The sequence below is a fragment of the Dermacentor andersoni genome, chromosome 5 (assembly GCF_023375885.2).
Source record: "Dermacentor andersoni chromosome 5, qqDerAnde1_hic_scaffold, whole genome shotgun sequence".
NCBI lineage: Eukaryota > Metazoa > Arthropoda > Arachnida > Ixodida > Ixodidae > Dermacentor > Dermacentor andersoni.
In genome coordinates this window covers 127,419,024-127,441,712 of record NC_092818.1, presented here as the reverse complement: position 1 = coordinate 127,441,712, position 22,689 = coordinate 127,419,024, and the positions used below count along the sequence as shown (strand labels likewise).

Sequence of the window (22,689 nt, the reverse complement as noted above, 5' to 3'; positions counted from 1 at the left end):
TGGGTGTTCGGGAGAGGCGCAGAAGTTGATTACTGCTCTGTGCCTCTATGATTTCCTGGACGGTATTATAGAGACCAATCTGTAGGAGGCGGGTAGTGCTGGTGCGCACCGGTAGCCTCAGTGCGGTGTTGACCACCCGCCTGATTAGGCTATTAGCCTGATCCATTTGTTTTCGAGTGAGCTGATGATACGGGAGGTGGTAGTCGAGGCCACTGACCACCAGAGCTTCAATCATTTGCGTGGTATCCTTTTCAGACATACCGTGATTGCACGATGCAATCCGGAGAACCAGTCCTGAGATTTGCTTTATTTGCTTATGGAGGAGGTTCAGTGTAAAACCCGCGTCTAGGTTAACTAGGATGTGCAGACCAAGGATCATGATTTTATGCACCTTGGGCACTTGTTGACCGTGTACGAACAGGTCTGAGCCTGGGTCACACTTGTGGGGTTTCATCGTGAGCAATGCGGACTTCTCTGGCGAGCAGAAAAGCCCCATTTTGCTAATATGCCGTTCGATAACGGGCATTGCACTATTTTAGGAATTTTTTTCTAGACGCGGACACGATCGTGGGAAAGTAGCCTTTAACAGCTTCGGTGGAAAAACATTGGTGGTAGTGAGTTTCGAGTCTACGGCTCAACGTCCAAAAGTAGAGTTTTTTACCCAGTGGGCTAAACCAGCGCTGCCTAGATAGCAGGCCTGTGCGTTCTGCTTTGTCACATCATGCTACTTGGACTAAAATGTCCCTTTCCAAGCCCGGCGTGACGAAAGCAGTGACGTCAGAATCACCGCGGCTTACTCTGGAGCTTTCCCATTAGATTCTATGGCAGTGGGGCAAGCGGGCATGGCGTCACGGATCGAAGTGCACCGGCGTTGTGCTATCGTGGGGGCGTTCGTCAAGCGCCTCAACGCTCTCGCTTGCACTCGAAGGGTTCTTAACTCGAAGGACCGCTTAGCGGCGTTCAATATGGACTTTAGTGCTTTCGCATTCACAATTGATAAGAAGCCCTTAGGTCTTCTCAAATTTTCCGTCAGGTTCTGCTAGCTCTGTTAATCGGAACCGGCAGAAGGTGACATTTCGCGAACTGAAACCTTAGAAAGGCATTCCTAAGTTCTGATGTGGGGCCCTCTTGAACCAATGTGGTATCGTGGCAGCCTGCGAAGCATCACCAGTGGGTGCTGTCGGCAAAATTAGGCGTTCATTAACGTTACTTACGCCGATCAACGTTTTTACGCCGATCAACGTTTATCGCGGGCGCAGGTTAAAATGTCATTTCCTATAACTAGTATAGCCAGCTACCAACGCCAAGATATCGGACATTCCGAGGTTGTGTGACCCTGCCAGGATGTCAGAGCGTGTGGCCTGCCGTGCCATTCTGACTGACTTTGCCGGGTATGTCTTATGGTTCGCCTGAACTTAAATAGCGCTGGATGGTTTGTATGACTGCGAGGTACCCCAGCTCCAAAGCACCCGCTCAACGTTTGGCAGTCCCATTGTCGATTTAGGTTAAGGTTCAGACACGACCCCTAATAGATTAGTTTGGCAAGTGATTGGGCTTAAATACTGTAAACTATTTTATAGGCTGTGACCTACAGCGTATAAGGGGAGCCTTAGGGTTCAATTGAACTGTTTGGGGTCCTTTTACGAGCCATTTACTATCGATTAATTACAGTATAATCCTATGTAGCCGGTTGCTATGCCGCGGCGGTTATCAATACAATAAATATTTCAATGAAACCACTGCAAATCTAGCGTGTTGTATTATACGTGTCAGAACAGTACCAAATTGCTGACGCCAACCTTGAATTAGTTTCTTCCTACAAATATCTCGGAGTAACCCTTTGTAATGATTTAACCTGAGAAACGCATTATATGAACATCATTTTATCTCTTAAAAAACACTCGGGTTTTTAAAACGCCATTTACGCCACGCCCCAAAAATGTAAAATTACTAGCCTATCAGTCTCTCGTCAGGGCCAAATTAGAATATGCATCCCCCATTTCGAACCCTCATCAAGTATATCTCATCAATCAACTCGAAACGCTTCGAAATCGGGCTTCAAGATTTATTCATTCTAAGTACTCCTAGGATGTCAGTATATCGGCACTGAAAACAGAATCCGGCTTATCATTGCTTGCATTGCTAGTCTTGGTCTTTTCCACATATACTTTTACAGCTCCCTCGGCAAGGCACCATACATTCTCCCCCCGGCACTCATCTCCAGTCGCACCGGTCGAGTTGGTATTTCATTCTAAAACTGGTGCAACGAAACATGGAAAGGAAGAAACAAGCGGAGCAGGCCACAAGAAGGACCATAGCGCTGTGTTATTTCTCCTATGCCTTCTTCTGGCCAGCTCGGCTTGTTTCTTCCTTTCCATGTTGCGTTGTACCAGTTTTAGGAAACTACCAACTCGCCCAATCCTCAACCATATTCATTGCGTTGCTGACCTTCAACTGTCAAGCTGATTAACTTCCTGCAACAGTGGGAAAGAAAGTATCACAACCACCGGGACATTTGAATCTACCAGTTGTTATTCTAAAGCACAGAAAACCACTTAATATGACTTGTTTTACTCATGAAGAACAGTTTCGCCCATTCGCTTATCGCTGCTACCTATGCCATGCAATGCGTGCGCGTATGGTTCATTTCAGTGTATAAAGCATGCTAGCGGCAACTAACGTTAGTAGTCGCAACTTAAAGAGAATGCTTGGTGGGTAAGCCTTTGCGGTTGACGTACACTCTAGTGTCACCAGATAAACAGTAATACGAATAGAACAATCACGCGTACATTGGCTTTGCACCACTGTAGTGTTCCTCAACAGCGTCGAGAGCCAAAAAATTTATTGACTTGAGTCTATAGGCAGACACTACGAAACCTATTGTGTGTTTGCGTTGTTTCGTTTTTGTTTTTTGTATTAACTGTCAACTCACGTTTGCGCAGACTACGCTATAGAAAGATGGTTCTCTTATCACCTCGTGTTGTCGTTCTTTAATCGATTAACAATTCATATATTGTGGAGAAGCCGCCTACGAGACAGTTTCTAACATTCTAAAAAAAAAAAAAATCAGTCGTGTACTGACACGCGCATATCAACCTATAAGTTTTATTTCCGCACAACTGGATCGCGAGTACAATCCCATTTGAATATGATCACTTTCGACATACACCGCTGCGTATCTATAAGAAAAGGTACCGATAGCGTTAAACGAAAACGTAAGCTGGGATTAGCATGGTCACTAAAAACCGGCAATAACAAAAACAAAGAACAAATGAGCAAAGGTTGTATGAAGTTTAAGCCCCGTATTCATAAATTCATCCTATAACTTGAAGCCAATTCTTGACTCGATCTAAATGACGCTTGTTGTGAATGCACCCAATAAATCGCAATGATCATTGTGGACACGCGTTCTCGCCAGATGTCATTTAGATAGAGTCAAGCATGAGCTTCAAGTTATAGGATGCATTTCTGAATATACAGGGGTAAGACTCGCACAAGAAGTGCGTGGAGAAGCGTTGATGCTCTGAAGCTGGCATAATGAAAAGGATATATTATCGTGTATGCACCCATACTCTTGCTCATAATAACAAGCTTCTCATCTGGAACCCCTCAGCAAGACTCAAACATTGATGGCTAGAACGCAGCACACAGATCGTGTTCTTTGTATACGAGATGTGCGCGGTCCACAGAGCTCGTTTAGTTCAACGAAGGTGGTGAAAAATAACTGTTATAGAACCTCGAGGCTAGCTGAACCTGCGAGAAGGTAGCAAGAAGCTCAGGCACAAAGCTTGAAAACCCGCTAATGAAATATTTAACGGCCTTTTTAATTGTTTTATCCTTCATAATCTTGCTTTGTTTTTCCACGCGGAAGCAGGTGTCTCCTCTGTGCATGTAAAAAAAAAAAAAAAAAATTAACTCGCCATTTCAGCCCCGCGAAAGCGGATATCCAGCCAAGCTGTTGGAAACCACCCCTGAAGGGGGTATGCAATGTTTTATTGCTTCATAGCGATGTTAATTTTGAGAGCACGCCGCCACCCATAGCGGTGCTGCAACAACGTTGAAATCAGTTGCTAGGCAACAACGTTGAAATCAGTGCTGCCGTCGGGCGGCAGCTTGCGCAACAGTAATGTTTACCGGGAAACTCATGCAGGGAGCCCTGCGGGCTTCACAGTGTTATCAGGAGCGCCTTACCATCAATTATGTAGTTGAGATGACTGTTTTGTGCTTGTTCTTTATTGAAACGTATGCTGTTCAGTCTGTTGTATATGTGATTCCAAAGAATGTACGCGCTGTTCGCTTCGCTTTGCTGACTGCTTGCAGCCTCTGTCAGACGGGGTACAGGCCACTGCCCCTGGTCCTGTACTGCCGCCGGGATCGGCCCACACTTTTGCTGACGGACGGAAACACGAAAAGGGCGAACAGTTTCGCTGGAATAAAAACGAATATCCAAAAGAAGTAGTAAAGGCGCCTTTTCGCGCTTTTATTCATACAACTTTGTTACGAAAAATTCAGCTGCGTCGGATAATTCCGCATCGTTTGCAATTAACAAGCGTGAAGGATATTCACTTAAAAGGATCACCGTGCAGCGAGAAGTTTTAAGCTGTTTTCCTCAGAGATTAAGATCATGTTAGGCTTCTTACTCGCGCTCAAGTTGATCATTATAAACAGCTTGAAACGGTCCGAGTAACCTTATCAAAAAAGGATTACGGCCTCAAGAATCCCATCGACTGGAATAAGGACCTTCCTTTCACATCTTCTTTTTTTTTTTGGCTCGCAATTTACTCACAGGCCTTTGCCTGTATAGCCCAGAAGATAACACGACAGCTTGGTCTGCAGCGCTAATCAGTCACGGTTCGTTTTCTCAGCCTGGGCGAAGCGTGTACGTATTGACACGTGTAATTAGGGCAATCTCTTCTATATGCCCGTCCGTGGCCGTACGCCCAAGGCGGGTGCCATCTTTTCGCTGCGGTCGATCTCGCGAGCACTGTTACCAAACCACATCGAGGATCGATTTCACTCATGACTGGGGGCAATCCTTCCCACCAGAATAGACCAGCCCGCTCTTTCTATATGGCGTGTTTTACAGACGCGCGCAGCAGAAATATATTGACTGACGAAGGTACGCGCGCGCGGCCGTTGTGTAGTGAACGCATTCGCGGTGTTATTGCGTGCTACGGGACCACCGAACCAGCACCCCTGGCACGCATTAGGAGAGCGAACGTCTACCGCGCCTGCGGCGGTGACGCCTAAACCCAATTTTCGGCTCGGGCTGGAATTAGAAGACTCGCTCTCTGCCGCGTCGTCTGTAGTGAAGGAACGGCGCGAAAAATGTGGAACGAAGAGCTGCTGCGAGAGAGAACGTCCGCGCTCCCCATAAACGAATCGATTGCGGAAAAAGCGAGCTTCCCGCACCACGAGCAAGCGGCGGCGGCGCTTTAATTAGCGCCGGGCGCGCCGGGGCGCCTCCATATCGAGGAACTCGCGCGGCCGCGCCGCGCCAGCGCAGCTGTCGTTGCGGGTCGCCGCTGTAACGTCCAGAATGGCGGGCGAGAGACAACACGCGCCCGTCACGTGCTCTTGTCGGGGTAGCCGTGTAATCCTTATTGAGAGTCTGTAGTGTCACCTGTCCTTGCGCAGGTGCAGATTACGAGCTGGAGGAACGCTTACTATGCTTGGTGCTGCCTTTATTGTGCAACAAAGCCCATTATACAACCCCTAATTCCGTATTCTCTCAATCGATACCTGCAGTGACGTTTAAGTGAAAGTTCTCCTTATTTTTTCCCTACATTTTTTGGAGGGAGGGGGAAGGGGGGGAGCGTGGCAACATACCTGCAGCGTTTACAACCAAGTTCACAAATTGGCCACTACTTTCGGTGCCCGTGAGTGCAGGACAGCGCCCTACCACGAGTGGAATACGTGCTGTTCTCCAATAACAATTTTTCGGCTATTTCCGCGATTAGAATTTGCTTTGGTAAACTCGCAATGGTAGGAATTTGGTTTACGAGCACCTAACAATGCACTCGAATAAGTGCTTAGAATGCCTGGAAGGGAAACGTCAGTTCCAGGCCGGACCGCATCACCTATGTTATGAAAAGGCATTGACCATTTAAACGAAGCAACTGCTCAGCGCTTTGCCTTCGGCAGCCGAGGTTGACTGTCAAGCGGAGAGACGATTGGAAATGGAGGAAGCATGTGTATATATACATATATACGATATAAACCTGTAACAAAAGCGTCAAATCTGATATATACTTTATTCAGAAAACAATATCTGCTATAGAAACATAAAATAATTATGGCTATTAATTTTGTTCTGAAGCGTCATTAGAAAAAATGTATGTTTCCATGCCAAAAAAAAAAAGAGAACTGCACGGACATGAAACACACACACGCACGCACACACGCACGCACGCACACACGCACACGCACACACACACACACACACACACACACACACACACACACACACACACACACACACACACACACACACACACACACACACACACACACACACACACACACACACACACACACACACACACGCACACACACACACACAAAAAAAAAAGGCCATCGGACACAGCGCTCTGATAGTATTTAAGCTGTCCACCTATCTCACATGTGGCCCTTGGTTCAGTTTTGAGTTTTAGGGAATACGTTCACATGCGCAAATATTACCTCGCTAATGGTGTTACGGAACTCAAATTATTTAACGATTAAATTCTGGGGTCTCACATGCCTTTACCATGACTGGACAATGAGGCACGCCCTAGGGTCTTCTTCTACGGGACACTAATGTGACTACCTAGGTTTCTTTGACGTGCGCCTGAATGCAAGGACACGAGCGTTTTCTTTTTGCATTTCGCGCCCATCGAACTGCGGTCGCTACGACCTTGACCTCAGCAGCGCAACGTCATAGCCACTATTCTACCGGGACGGGGATTACGAAATTCAGTCACACAGAGATAGCGAATTGGGAAGTAGCCTCGCACGCACTCTAGCGAAAAAGAAAACAAGAGAGAGAGAGAGAGAAAGAAACCGTGCTGCACTCGGAGCACTTATGGGGACAAGGGTCGGCAAAGTGGCGGGACGGAGAGGGATATAGCACCGCCTGGGGCAGAACGAAGCGCCTGCTCCTGACAGCCGGGGACTCGAGATGGGAGATGCACTTCTTTGCGGCCTCCCGAGCGCCGCTCGCCGATGCTGACGGATGATGAGGAGTCGTTCCTCGAATGGATAGGAGGCCGCCGGCCGCGCAACAGCTGCGGCTGACCCCGCTCTTTAGCGACCGGCCGTACGCCTGTGCGACCTGTACGGATAAAAGCGTGCAGTACGGCGCAAGGTCCTAGAGCATTTAGCAGAGCGATGAACCGGGTTGTTTGGTCGGGCGTTCGTTGGTCTCGGCGCTGTGCACGGAACACGCTCACTGGGCGCACTTGCGTCCGTAAGCAATTAAGTATAGGGATCGGGAACTTGGGGAAAACATACCGATTTGAATGCCGTGCTGACTTGTGGTCGAAACCAATCCAGCCTTTCTCCCTGCGATTTCCAATTACCCCGGTCCTGCGCCAACCGATTCGAGCTAGCGCCTGCGAATTCCTTAATTTCATCACTCCACCTAGTCTGCTGCCGTTCTCGACTGCGCTTCCCTTCTCTTGGCACCCACTCTGTAACCCTAATGATCCACCGATTATCAAACCTACGCATTATATGACCTGCCCAGCTCCATTTCTTTCGGTTAATGTCAATTATAACATCGGCAATCCCTGTTTGCTCTCTGATCCGACCCGCTCTCTTCCTGTCTCTTAACGTTATGCCCAACATTCTTCGTTCCATCGCTCTTTGCACAGTCCTTAACCTGTTTTCGAGCTTCCTTGACAGTCTCCAAGTTTCTGCCCCATATGTCAGCACCGGTAGAATGCAGTGATTGTACGCCTTTCTTTTTAATAATAATGCTAAGCTTCCAGTCAGGCTATGACAATGTCTGCCGAATGCACTCCAACCCATTGTTATTTTTCTGTAAGTTTCCGTCTCGTGATCAGGGTCCCCTGTGAGTAATTGACCTAGGTAAACGTACTCCTTCACAGACGCTAGCATCTAACTGGTGATCCTGAACTCTTGTTGCCTCGCCCGGCTATTGGTCATTATCTTTGTCTTCAGCATATTGACCTTCAACCCTAGTTTCCTACTCTCTCGGTTAAGATCCTGAGTCATTTGTTATAACTCGTCCCCAGTGTTGCTGAACAGGGGCCGTGTTCTGTAACGGTTCGCTTTGGAACCGGTTCTGTCTGGATGTTACGTCTGGGTGACGTCACTCGGAGAAAGAGTGGAATGTCGTGGAGCGAGGGAGACCAATGCACGAGCGGCGTCCTGCCGCAAGGTCACGTCATCATTTTTGTTTGTACTTTAGGGACGATAGATTAATTGAAGGATGTCGTTAGCTAAGTAAAAAAAAATATTGGTTTGTATACAACACACTTGCACAGTTAATTTCCAGTAATTACTTAGCTTCCGACGCGGACAGCTAGTGGTTTAATTTTATCTGCGTTGTTTTATTTATTTTTTTGTCGCTAGGTGGTACGCCATACATTAAGCAATCAAAGCTGTTCTCTGTGTGTTGGCGGTGGCTCTAACAGGATTTTGTTTAGCCGTGGCTGATCTACTTAGGGTGGACGATTGCGATGAGAGTTCCGTCCACACTTCCCACAACTTCTAGAATCTTGCCGCGGTCAAGGAAGCGTTTTAGACTGCGGCTTTTTCGTGCAGCGCGAAGCGAAATCTCACACCCCCTTTTTTTTCCCCTCAACCGTAATCACCCTAGCGACGATAGTAATGATGTGACTGACTGACGGTTCCGACAACCCAATAGCTTCTACGTTCCAGACGCACTGATGAAAACAACCCATAAAAAAAAAAGACGTAGCGCGCACAGCACTTTATGTCGCAGTGTCAACGCTACTAGATCTTGTGGTCCACGATATTCTAGCTCGTCGCAAATCCATCGCATTCTGTTTTTGGGATGCATAAGATTACTTCGGTCGCGCCGTTGCCTCAGTCACGTCGTTGTCTTTGGCCAACGCTCGCCACCAAAGAATACCACCACCAAATACCACGAAAGCAATACGACCAAAGAAGCCACTATCGGCACCCCTCTCGTCGCGCCGGCCAGCACGAGACCAGCAGACGGCCACGGTTGCCCTACAGCAACGCTCAAGATCATGCTCGCCACCACGCGCGACCCTCCAGCGAACCACTTCTCGTCGGTCCCTCTCGTCGGAGACGACGAGTTCCTTTCCAGATGATTGACAACCTGTGCGACAACATAATTTGTTGTCACTCCCACCAGGGATGACGACACTGAAGTGCCGACCAATGGCGTTCGTGAGAGCCAACTGGTTCCAAAGCGAACCGTGACAGAATACGGCCCCAGGACAATGCCACTTGCAAAACGAAGGTTGCTGAGATATTCGCCGTTGATCCTTACTCCCAAACCCTTCCAATTTATTAGCTTGAATATTTCTTCCGAGCCCGCAGTGAATAGCATTAGAGAGATTGTGTCTCCTTGTCTGACCCCTTTCTTTATAGGTATCTTCCTACTTGTGGAGAATTAAGGTAGCTGTGGAATCTTTGTATATACTTTCCAAGATATTAATTAAGCGTCCTTTGCTCCTTGATTACGTAATGCCTCTATGACTGCTGGTATCTCTACTCAATCAAACGCCTTTTCGTAATCTATGAAAGACATATAGAGAGGCTTATTGTACTCTGCGGATTTCTCGATTATCCGATTGATGACATTGATGTGATCCATTGTACACTATCCCTTCCTGAAATCTGCCTGTTCCCTTGGTTGGTTTAAGTCCAGTGTTGCCCTTATTCTGTTGGAGATTGTCTTCGTGATATTTTGTATAATACTGGAAGTAAGCTAATGTGCCTATAATTTTTCAATTTTTCAAGTCCACGGTTTGTTCACAGTCAAATATGCAAGATGTGATCTGGCAACAAGCTACCAAGCATAGCTTGCGCTTCTTCGTGTCTGTCCGTCCAGTGCTTCTCCTTCCTGGTCGGTGTTCGTGCCGTTAGTGTGTGCCAGCGAGCTCATAACGCACAACGCACACTACGTGCGCACACCACGCAGCGCGCATGCGCAATGAATGAAACTAGAGCATTCGCCGGCCAGTTGGCTGAGCAACACGCGGAATGTTGGCGCCCACCGTTCCTCATTGGCCGCTGAAAGGTGTCGTTATTGGGCAGCGTGCGGCTCCGGTCTGTCCTTATGCGCGAATGCGCAACCGATTCGTCAGCTATAGCTTTGTGTGCCTCAGCGCTGTGCAAGTTTGACACCTAGTGGAGCGGAAAGAGGCGCGCCGATGAGGCGCCGCGGGCAATCCGGCAACAATGAAGTGCCGCGAAATGTGGTACTGTGGGGCTTTCCGATGGGAAAGCCCCACTCATGAATACAGTCTTGAAAACCGAGCGCTGTAGCGACGAATGCGTTTGGTTTTTAATGTTCGTTTTGAAAGAGAAATGTTACAAATATCTACCCTACGGCGGCTTCGGAGCTGCCCTGCAGGCTGCGTGGTTGGACCATGCCGTCAGCTTTTATCACTGCAGCCTTACGAACTCTTACAGATGACCTCCAACGTGGATCCGGAGAAACGCGACGTGCGAGAGAAAAAAAAAACCAAATAATAATAAAAAACCCCAGGGTGACTGGTAGCAATAACCGCGCAAAGATGGCGTTGTTCTATTCGTGTGACGTATACGGAAATTAACTTATCTTACAATGATAAAGAATGACATTTTCAAGTGAAAATACGGAACTCCAAGGTAGGTTGCATTGCTGGCTGCTCTTTGATCGGCGTTTAATACCGTGCTCTCTGCCGCACACTATAGTCGCACGAAAACAGTTGTGGAAGTTCCCGTAGCTTCGCTGTACGTGTTTCTTTTTCTTTTTTTGGTTCGTCTGTTTTCGCGGTGGTCGTCAAACATTTTCTGATGATACAAGGGCGCCAATGCAAAGGGAGCGTGATCGCGTGCAACATAGTTGCGCGGCGCAATCGTCGGCGATCGGCAACTATTAGAGCTTGTTGCGGCTAGCGTGGCGTTATCCACCAGGCCCATCGACTACGACGGCAAGTTTTAGAAAATGAAGGAAAAAGGGTTTGTTTAGTTTAGTTACACGGCTTCAGTGCGGAAGCCCACTCCATGCAGGAGCAAGTTAATGTCTCAGTTCATATCAGGTCCCTCTGTCCTCACTTTCGAAAGGTCTCTGCTTTTATACCCCTCGTCTTCCCTAGGCGAGTCGAGTAGGGAATCTGAAGACTGTCCTACAGCAAATCACCATTGTCGACTCCGTTGCGATACCACGCCTATGCTATCCACAACCCGCAGTAACTCCGCCTCGAAGAAACTGGTTTGGAATATGTGGAAGAAAGAAATCACTCGACGACACCTGGTTCATTCGTCGTTGCCTACCCCGTTCTTGCTCAGTCTGCCAGGTGAAGGGCGGACTGAGGTCCTTTCGTGGAACCCTGCAACAGCTGGTTTACACATTGTCTTGACGGCTGGATAAGTGCCGAGGGATGGGTGGCGATTTGACTCGTCAATTAACTGCGCCTATCCATTCGTTGTCGTCCTTCCCTCCCGTTCATCCTTTTCTCCGGTTTCTAGGTAATGGTGGGGTGAGCGCCTTTAGTCGTTGTCCACGCCGCATTGACGTCTCGATAGGAGGTGCGGTGGTTCGACACGTGGCAAACATTCAATTAACACCTTTGGTGGTGTTGAGACGTAACAACCTCCTTGAGACACAGGTGCTATTGCGCGGGAGTTTGGTTGATATTCTGAAGGTTGATAGTTTGTGGTAGAGCAACTTGGAAGGACAGTCCGCGTTAATGACGCAAGAGCTAAAGAAAGGAAGATATGTGTATATATATATATATATATATATATTCCGGTCTTCCGTGACTCGTGTGGCAGTGCAGCACAGTATATTGAAGAAGCCGTGATATCACAGCGCGAGGGCTAATGGAAACGTATTATATTAGAAGGTGACCTGTGTATCAGCGTGCGTTCCGTTTCTCTTTGCCCGAGCGAGTTTCAGTTGCTCGATATGGGTGTTCGATAGCGTCTTGTGTCAAGGACATGTATTTCATTTTTTTCATGCACTCTTTCGCTTTACGCATCGAAGCAATATAGTTATATGCACGCGTTATCACAAAATAAAATTGCTTGGAGTTCGGCACTTTTTCAGTTCTTTTTTTTTCCCCTTTGCTTAGCTTTTGCGCCGCTAACATCGACAGTCATGCACCAACTACTCCAACATCGCACAATAACCCTTATCGTACTTTGCTAACGACAACCCTCTTCTTCTCTCGCCGCCCAGTCCCCCCCCCCCCTCTGGCGATTGTGGGAGAGGAGGACGGCAGCCTCTTTGCACTCTTACGATCGCGCCGCTATATGACGAATTAACTTATACGTGTAGCTACCCTATGCTACCGCTACTGTTGTTCTGGTTAACGGCCCTGTTCTCCATGAAATTATACAATGAAAGAACGAACGCTACTTAAAGATCCTCACTACGCCTAATGTATGCCTTTAAGCGCGTCAGTCCTTTAATGAATGTATTGACCGTTTATCTGAAAGGATGGCTGATCAGCTTTAGCGGAAAAGGGAATACCAGAAGGTTAAACAAAGTACATAAATAGATGAAAAAGAAGGGGTTCACAAATAAGGTGTTAAGGTGAAAGGGAACCGGCCTTGTGGTATCAAATTATGGACACGCTTCATGCTTGTAAACAACCATCCTGAGACGTCGTTTGCGCGAAAGCGCATGGGGCGAATAAAAAAACAACAACATAAAGCTACACTTTGTGCTATTTATCATCGAGCCACTTCAGTTTGTGGTTGCATTAATCTGCAGCTTAGCTTGTTTTCCTGTACGATGACAAAATGCTCCGGGCCAATGGAACCACGCGCATAACAGAACCAGCAGGTTGACGGCAAGCAAATGGTAGGGAGCTACCTGCGTGACGTCATGTCCTGGAAAATATCATTAAGTATTATTCCTACCCGTTTTGTGAATTCGTACTAGCGCCAGGAGTTGTTATCGCGTCTCTGCTTGCGGAGTGATTCCCTCGTCCAACATCGGTATTGTCCCCGTGCTCTTTTAGCTGCTACTGTAAAATGTATGGATATCGCATAGTAAATGACGTAGGTTTGGCCTCACTGCTGTCTTTCGTGGAGGGCAGCGCCAAGTACAAGCTAGACAATGGGGCTACTATTGCTACCTTCTCAGCTGCATTTCTTTTGTTTGTGGGCCCGCCAACGGCCAATAACGTCAGGTGTGTGGGCGAAACCAGTATGAATTTTGTGAACCGGACTTGGGAACCGCTCGGCAAGCCTGAAGGCAGAGGAGGCACGCGTCTGTGTATGTGCTTTTCTTCGTATAACTTTTTTCTCTGTGGAATGACCCTAAAGCTGTGACGCTCATCAACTCGGTGTGGACAGAACAAAGAATTGTTTGTTTTGCGTATAAGTGTTAGCGGGCACGATTTTCAAAGATACAATCACCTATACTGTTGTCGCTAGTATGCGAATATAACTTCCCTTTCTCGATCTCATAAAAATTCTTCGGCAATATATGAGAATTATGCACGTTCGTGTTGGGAAGAACTTGGGCTTAATCGGGCGTTCCGTGACTGCGAGGCCGGTCTTGCAATGAGAGATGTCGTCGTAGCAGAAATAAAAAATAAGGAAAATAGTAATTGAGAAACTTATAAAACTAGCCATGGATCAAACTCGACCTAGATTTAACTATAGCAGCTGAAAATACAACATGTGTAGCTTCGTACATTATTTTGCAGTGTGCTCAAAATGACTGCTGCATATCACAATTGCTGCTAGAAAAGCGTTGCTATATCTGGACACGAGTCGACAATTTGGACCCATATTGAAGAAGCCCTCCGTGTACGCAACGGTTGTTGAAAAGCTGAAACTGCATTATCGTAGTACTGCAGGTCACCGAACAATGACGAGCCAGGCCTTGCAAACAAAAAGTTTCGTGAATCCGCCTCAAACAAACGCTCAAAGAACGCGCTACCCTAGGCGTCAAAAGCTCACTGCAGCACCTACATCGCAAGCGATTCGTGTGGGAAAGACGTTCTACGCGGGGAAAACCTGAAGCCAAATTAAAACAGAACATGTATTCTTTCGTAACGGCAACGGCCTTTTGCCATTTGCCACCCGCATTTGCTAATCATACGTTGAGCATCAGGAGTGGCTGCAATTTGCTCTTACAAACATTTCTAGCGTTAACAGCTTATTCTGTGAATATGGGCTCTAACTTGAGGAACTGCAGCTGAACCCGACACACTGGCCGTCCATCGATTCGCGCCCGTCGTTGCTGCAGCAAGACTCCCAGCGTCTGCCATCTCTGCGCAGAGGATGTGCAGACGATAGCGATGGCTGGCAGGCATGCCCTGTTTTTCCCTCTCGTTTTTGTCAACCACTCTCCCCCCGTGACCTGCGTGCTGTACTAAAGGACACTACACTCTTGCTCAGCGCCATGTATGGCCATTTGCCCGGAAGCTGCGATTGTCGTGTCGCGTATCTTGAATCCCTTCGTCCCCCGTGAGTGGCGAAAGCGGTCGACCACGATTGTTTCCTTCCCACTTGTCGTTTCGCTGTACAGCTTTCGGTGTTCCAAGCAAGAAGAAACACACGCTCGCGGAGTGCCTCCCACCCCTATCTCTTCTCCTTCTTTTTTTTTTTTTTCGCCGTACCTGGCGCAAGCTGATCGATGTCACTCGCGAACTCTCACAATCTCGACATTGCCTACGCGATGGCCGTAGCGAGTTTACCTTGCGCGGACGCCCTCAAGTAGGCCGGTTAATCAATATCGCCCCTGCCCAACGCTCGTGGTGCCTCCTTTCTCACCTCCTTTCACCCCAGCTCATTACAATTCTACCTGAATCCGTTTCCACTTCTATTTCCCTTTCCACAACGCTATTTCAGATCGCAGCTCGAGACCGTTATACCTGTCGCTTTTCCCCGCTATCGCGGCAAGCAAAAAAAGAAAGAAAAGAAAAAGACAAGTGAATACGGAGAGAGCTCGTCACAGTGCCGGTTGGAATCGAGGACGATCGATAAACCGTTTACGGCCAGCGTCTGCAAACACGCACCTCCTGGGAACCACGCGTGGTGGAGACGTCGGGAGATAGGCGCGATCGCGCGGAAATAGAAAGTTGCACCCGCGACCAGCGACGTATACGACTCTGCGCGCTCGCTTGCACCCCACCCCTCTCATTGTGCGTGGGGCGCCACGAGCCCCTTCTCTGAATGGTACCCGTCATTTGCGGGATTGCTACAAAGTGCGGGCAGCTTAAAGAGCGCGCTCAATCTCGTAATGGCCCTGCGACGGCCCGTTATCTTCCATCGGAAATCTACTCGTTCACTTGTTCACTTTATGTCAGTTTCGTTTTTTTAATCGTTTCATGGTTGCGTGAAACAGAAAGCGGTCCAAGCGCACTAGCATTATCATTCGAGAGAGAGAAAGAAAATCGCTTTCGTGCGAGTAATTTCTCACCTCATAAGTTCGGAACCGATAAGGACCCTCTGTTCATGATTCTTCTCGCGCCATTGCATAGCGAAGCCATCGACTTCGGCAGCCTGGATGGCACGAGATAGCATGGGTGGGGTTAGCGGCTAATTGCCTGCTCCTATAGCCCCCGTACCACGTGACGCCTGCGGTTAAAAGGATATTCCACACTTGCCGCGAGACCCCCTCCCATGGCTAATCTTGCACGCATACGCATATACCCATGAAAGAAAACGACAGGGTAACCACCGCGGTATCTTAACTTGTGGGATTAAACTGTCAAATTTTAAGGGCCACAACTACGATTTGATTATGAGGCACGCCTTAGTGGAGGACTACGGATTAATTATAACCAGCAGTGGTTGTTTAACGCTTAACGAAATCCGAGTTCCCGAGCTTCTCTCTGTTTTCTCTTAATTTTAGTAGTAAAACACAGCACGCATAATGCAAAAGGTGTAGGCTCGGCTTCCATCAGTGACATGTCAATTTTGTTTATCCAATGTTTGTCTCCTTTTTCTTCACTTTTTTTTTCTACATTTCATTAAGCATAAAAAAATATTTCCTTTGTGTATTTTCTGAATTCATAATCTGCTTTCTTCAAATGGTTGTGAGCAAGAAAGAAATTAGCTCCTAGGATGCCGTTATTCTTTTCGCAGTGCCCACAGAAACAGTTCGTGTGTACGTGTGTTTGTGTTTGTATAGTTCCTTTTTTTATTATTGTTTTATAATTTTCACTCTCACCTATCTCATCCCCTTTCCCCTCCCCCAGTACAGGGTAGCCAACCGGAGATAATCTCTGGTTAACCTCCCTGTCTTTCCATTGCTCCCCCCCGCTCTCTCTCTCTCTCTCTCTCTCTCTCTCTCTCTCTATATATATATATATATATATATATATATATATATGTATATATATATATATATATATATCTCACTGGCTTCGTGCGACCTTTAGCTTAACTCTGTGACACAATCGCTTGTGACTGATGATTACGCTCCTTTCTATTCGAACGAAAGCTGTATTGAAAATTATGGTGGCGTTTCTCGAGGTTAAGCTGGCCGTAACTTTAAAGTGCTGAAGTCAGCTATTGAATTGTTGGACCAAGGTCGGCCACGTTAGAGAGTACGGAGTACAACCGAAGCACCATAAAGAAACTAAAAAGAGGTACTGAGGTTCAATGCATTTAGCATGCGTAACAAAAATATGCCTCAAATCAGTTTGTTTCTAGAGGTCACTAAAATATTACAGTACCACAAAGAGACCACTAGACAATACTCGAAGAGCGTCGTGAAGCACATTTCCCGTTCTGTTAAAAAAAAAAGAAGGAACATGAAGAATGATGAATGGAGTTTAGTATACCATTCTTACAACCAGCTATAAGTAGCCAGAGCGTGCCTTATAGCTTTGAAGTCGTTATGGTTATTCCAAACAAGCTTACATATGAGTAGAAAGTCCCCAGATTCACAAGAATGTTTTTACACTGGATACGTTCTTAAGAGCATGCGCCAACCAAGCGTCATGTTCGACGTATTAGCGAATGCATGTGGTCGGCCGATAAGGAACAGCACTTACAAAAGAAAAAAACTTCGCGTATTTGGTCCCTGATTAATCAGAGAGGCGCTCGAATGCGAACCGATCTTGCGGGAGACACGTATTTTACTTCATGACGCTTGTATTTATTATATTGTTGAACCTCTCACTATCTTTCCTGAGTTAGAAGTGAGAAAGTGTTCAAAACGGTGGACCATTAGGCGCTGTCGACACAGTTCTTGTGGTTATGAGGCGAAACGCTCGGTTCATTTCCAGAGATTGCACGATTGGAATTCATAATGAAAATAACATACAGACAAGGAAAAACTGGTATTTTCCTGGCTTCTTTGTGAGCGACGCTGGTCATTACCGGCAGTTAAAACTACCAGGAATAGTCTGCAATTGTTATCTCTGGAAAGGCCGGTTGAGTCATTTTTAATGCATGGAGTGACATTGTAAGCACTGAAGCGTGAACGCGAAGCTCTGCGCTTCGGTTGCTTCCTGCGCCATCCCATTGACAAATCTCAATGCGGTCAAAACTTCGAGATTAGCAAAGAAACCCGGGTGCGGCCTAAGGACCATGTAAAGCGGTAAAACGGCACGTTGTTAGCCTATATATTATTAAGAAATAACATAGGAGACACAATAAATCATAAAAAGGCGAATTGATGATATTCTATTTGAGACTATAAGCGCAAGAACTGTGTTAAGGCGGGACGTGCGCAGGAAGGAAGCTGGTGTCCCCCGCACGCACTAATGCACTGGAATGATAAGATTTTTGTCCACAGCATGGGAACGAACGCGAAACGAAGCGACTATCACACTCGGTGGCGGGAGGAGCAAGATTACATGACGTGGTGAGCTTAGGAAGCACACAGGCGTAGGTTGCCTTCGGCTGCCGCAGGATATGTTTGGCTTAGGCCTTTGTTGTGAAGTGGGCTTCAGATTCTTACGATGAGAGCAGTGGCGACGACATAAGTAATAACGATGGTGATGGTAATGATGAGCAGCTTATTTTTAAAAAAAATTTTGCACGGACTGGAGGAAAGCGGCGCGAGGCTTTAACCATCGGCAGGTTGTGGAATCGGGAGGGCGGGCGCACCCGCGCTAAAAACGAGACTAAGCGGTTTAGACGCGCAGTCCTGCAGTGGTGCGTACCTGAACTGGTCCCTGTTGTTGATGTTCTCCTGCCTGAGGCTCATGATGACGGGTCCTAGGGCCTCGTCGTTGGTGAAGTAGTTCCAGTGTTCTTTGCCGTAGAAATGCCTCTCGTAAGTGTCCTCGTCGCGGGACACCAGTTCCAGGCCGCCGGACACGTTGGATGGCAAGCCGCAGCTGTCTGCGCCGTCCACGGCATCCAGCAGGGCGTCCGACTCCTTCTTGGGTCCTGCGCACTCGATCCAGTAGCCCGGCGTCGCCTTGATGCAGTGCGGGTACTGCTCGCACGGAGTGCCCGGGCATGCCTGCAAAATATCGAGCGAGACGCTTGCTTGAGTTTTGTCCTTTCCTATCGAATAATAATAATAATAATAATATTAATAATAATAACAACAATAATAATAATAATAATAATAATAATAATAATAATAATAATAATAATAATAATAATAATAATAATAATAATAATAATAATAACACGTTACCTATATCTATGATCCCTTATGAACATGTACACATTGAGATCCCATACAAAAACGCGTAGGTTCTCATATCAACTTGCGACATCATTAGTTGCTGCTAAGAACGCTCCATATTTATAACATCTTCAGAAGTACTTGGGTTATCTGCACTTTCGTAGTACTTGTAACGCCACTGCGGCCGCATTTCGATGGGGGCGTAATGCGAAAACACCCGTGTACTTAGATTTAGGTGCACGTTAAAGAACCCCGGGTGGTCAAAATTTCCGGACTCCCCCCACTACGGCGTGCCTCATAATCAGAAAGTGGTTTTGGCACGTAAAACCCTACACTTTTTTTTAGTACTTGTAACACGGCCTTTGTGAGTAATGGTGATATTGTAGAGACGGTGCTTTTCTTCTTCCTCTGTGGCATGTTAAATTCTTGTTTTACTTCTGTACTCGACCAATTGCCTCCGTTCTTACCTTGTGTAAATGCAGAAATGTGCATACGTTCACGGTGGTTCGGCTCCCAACTCTGCAAAGCGACTTTTTTCTTTAAGTGCAAGGAATATTACTGACCCTTGTTGAACAGCTGCTCACAGATAAAATTTATGCCCGTCACGTATGTTTGGCTATAGCGTGAACAAGCGCAAAGCTTCGCTCCTTGAGAGCACGTGAAAGTCGGTTATGCCGGAGAAAGATACACTCATTGTCACCTGCTTCCACTTCGTCAACTGTTTCGATATACTTACGCATACGATAAGGCAAAAGAAAACGTGCGCCAAAAGAGACCTACGATGATGCTTCTACTTCGCCCAACGTTTGGACATATCCCCACCCCACGGCTAGACAATACGTATGCGGAAGCAGATAACCTCGACGTTATAAAGAGGTGTTTCATGCATACGCATGCTTTCCGAACGAGATAGGTGTTCTTTCGTTGTTATTATATTTTGAGCGCATACAGATTGCACCAGGAAAGGTAACCCAGCCTTACGGATAAGAGAAAATGCCTCCTTGCGTCTCACAGAGCCACAGAGAGGGTTGAGTCCCTGCATACACGCGGGACCGTGTTATATATGATGGACTCTGTCCTTTCACCCATGTTCGCTGACGTCGTTACTCTTCGTGCCCGGCGAGACGGTTTCTGTAGCGGCTGTGAGATGTGCGTTTGCGGGCTCGGAATAAAGAACGCGTTCATTTGCCGTCTCCCTCGCTATGCCGCAGAGAGTGCCGCTGCTTACTAGTTTATGCTAGCAGCGCACTCAGATTCGCTTATTAATAAAGCAACTGGAATGATCCAGTGGCGCGGCCAGTCGCCTTGCGCGAAATCGAAGCGCTTCTCGAAGAATGGTTTCGCCACGTGCGTGCCTTGCCAACCCTGCGAAGCGCGTGCATCTTTGTTTTTCTCTTATGTAGGATTTAGCCGAAGCTGGAGCTGTCGCTGATTGTTCCTTGTAAATAAAAGGCAACCCCAGGAGCCCCGGGTCAGTGAGTGCGCTCAGTAGCTCTACATCAACGTACCCCTTCACGTGACCGAGCCGCAGAGGATAATCCATAGTGGTCGCTTAAAATGGGTAAATTACCGCACGCGTAATTTGGTAGATGTGGGTTCGGTTTTCGCCGTTGGCAAATTATGTTTTCGTGAACTTCCATTTTACTTTACCGTATTTCTACATTACAAATAAACGTAACAACTAATTTCTCTGATGCTTTCTTTACTTTTCGCTTACACCTTCGAGCAAGCGCTGAGTTCCTGGGCCATCTTGAGCTAAGACGCGTCCTTTGCCCGTGGACTAGTGCTACGTATGCATCTCGCGCAGTGAAGGCAGTTTTGTGTTTCATTAGAGCAACTTGTCTCATTGAGACACTCTAGTCGAAGAGGGAGTGTCTATGTTTTGTTGAGTGGTGTGCTTTACGTATTTTCTGTATCTGTGGTGTGAACTGTACCCATCTGGGGTAGCATGCTAGGGATGCCGCTAGGCAAACTTCTCCAGGATTCCTCAAAGAGCCTTTTTCTCTCTCTCTCTCTCTGTCTTCATTGCCTGTTTTTTATAGTTGTGACCAACAAACAATCGATCCACTCCAATCATCTTAATGTTGACGCTAGCTACCTCTAGTCATCTGCAACCGACCGAATGAATAAATAAGCAATGCTTAAGTTAGGTCTTCCATTGAACGCCGCAGTGCACTACTCATTAACAGTTGTCACTTTGCGTCCCTGCAAGCGGACAAATTGATCCTAAGTGGTGATCCATGTTATCGGTGACATGACGAAATTTTTAGTTTTGCGGCGCGTCAGCAGCGTGGAATCCTCAAGATATGTGTACCTTTGCAACAAAACACACAGGAGGAATTGTGATCACCGAGGATTGATGTGCAGAGACGTTGGTTTGTAGGCAAAAAAAAAAAAAATGACACATCGGCACTGGCCACACACAAGACAGCCTTATGCAAATCGAACGTTTCACGAGTCGGCCCTCCGGGTACAGTCGTTCTCACGAAGGTCAACAGTGCGAAACTAGGGTTAGGATCGAGGTCGGTTGCACACCTGCACGGGCACGGGAAAGGTGAGCGTTGTGGAGCTCTTGCGTCTCGCCTCGGCACAGCCCAGCGACTGACGCTTGTATTCGCGTAGCTTGGCCAGGAACTCCTCGCCGCTGGACAGGCCCGTCACGTCGGCATAGTGCAGGCCACAGTAGATCTTGTTTTGGAAGCGGTGCGCCGCCTGCCAGCTGGAGCCCGCCAGGCGCAGGCCACACGTCTCGCACACGAGGCAGTCCTCGTGGAAGGTGTCGCCGCCGCCCTCCCAGTCCGGCAGAGGACCGCCCGTGGCTGTGGCGGCACTGCTGCGCCGCCGCTGAGGAGTCACCACGGGCTGGCTGGGACGGCGGCTGCGGCATCCCCTGTCCTGTGAGGCAGGAGATTGAGGCACGCGTTGAGTGTAACTCTAAAGGTAGGAACTTAGCGCAGCATGGCAGGCAGACACAAACGCAAAACAGAGGAGGACCAGCGCTTAACATCATCAGATTGCGCAGCTCCAGACACTCTCCGCAAGCAAACATAGCTTCAGGGAAAGAAAGACAGGCGTAACAAACTAGCCTTACCGATGGTCAGCACAAAAGACGCTGCGCGTCCGTCGAATGATTCGCCGGTGGGAACGTATGTCTCCGCAGATTATATATATATATATATATATATATATATATATATATATATATATATATATATATATATGTAGTACTTGTGGCAGCAATATAGAGGGTGTTTCAGCGAAAACTTTCAAAAATTCTTAAAGGTTTCTTGTGGCAGATAGCACAAGTCTAGTTCATGGGATGGTCTACTCGAAGCAGTGGACACTATTGCACAAAAAATTGAAATGCATAACCGACTAATCAACAACAATTCCCTAACTAACTTTTCGACTCATTACCTTATGGCACATATTGAAATTTAAAAATTCTAGCCGTGAGTTCGCAAAGCGGATCCACTTGGAATGAATTCACAGGATGGCACCAGTTCCGAGATATTAATTCCCGGACTTTGCGGAGAAATGCATTGGCGTTCTAGTAACTTTCGTGCTTGAATGCATAAAACTGTACATAAAATTGTATAAAGCATTTATTATTTAGCAGCGCTCGTCCTTGCGTACTCGAACCAGCGCTGCACAAACACAACCAGCGCAGTTTCCAGTGCGAACCAGCCAATTGCAGCGATAACCAGCGCCTGTGCAGCACAAACCAGTGCGCCCCAGCGTCATGGCAGTGAAACCAGCGTCTCGCCCAGGGTGACCCAGCTCTTATCCAACGTTCTCACTGGCGTCCCAGTGAGTCCCAGCAAGCGCCAGCGTACCCAGTGCGATCCAGTGTCGAAAGAACGCGCTTGTTTCCCACTGGAAGGCACTGTAAGACGCTGGTTTTTGCAATAGGGGTTCCGAGCATA

The 22,689-nt window shown here is 47.4% G+C and overlaps 1 protein-coding gene and 1 long non-coding RNA gene across 4 annotated transcripts in view; one reads left to right on the top strand and one right to left on the bottom strand.

Moving 5' to 3' along the window:
- The window catches only part of LOC129385064 (uncharacterized), a 310,225-nt gene that overhangs the window by 132,579 nt on the left and 154,957 nt on the right, over positions 1 to 22,689 (top strand). The window lies entirely within an intron of this gene.
- The window catches only part of rsh (Rap GTPase activating protein radish), a 213,812-nt gene that overhangs the window by 129,040 nt on the left and 62,083 nt on the right, over positions 1 to 22,689 (bottom strand). For all 3 annotated transcript variants that reach the window (XM_055070981.2, XM_050178536.3, XM_055070980.2), the window contains exons 3-4: positions 21,299 to 21,658; positions 18,288 to 18,592 (exon numbers count right to left, since the gene is read on the bottom strand). In XM_055070981.2, coding sequence (XP_054926956.1) covers positions 18,288 to 18,592; positions 21,299 to 21,658 — 665 coding nt within the window. The remainder of the gene's footprint in view (positions 1 to 18,287; positions 18,593 to 21,298; positions 21,659 to 22,689) is intronic.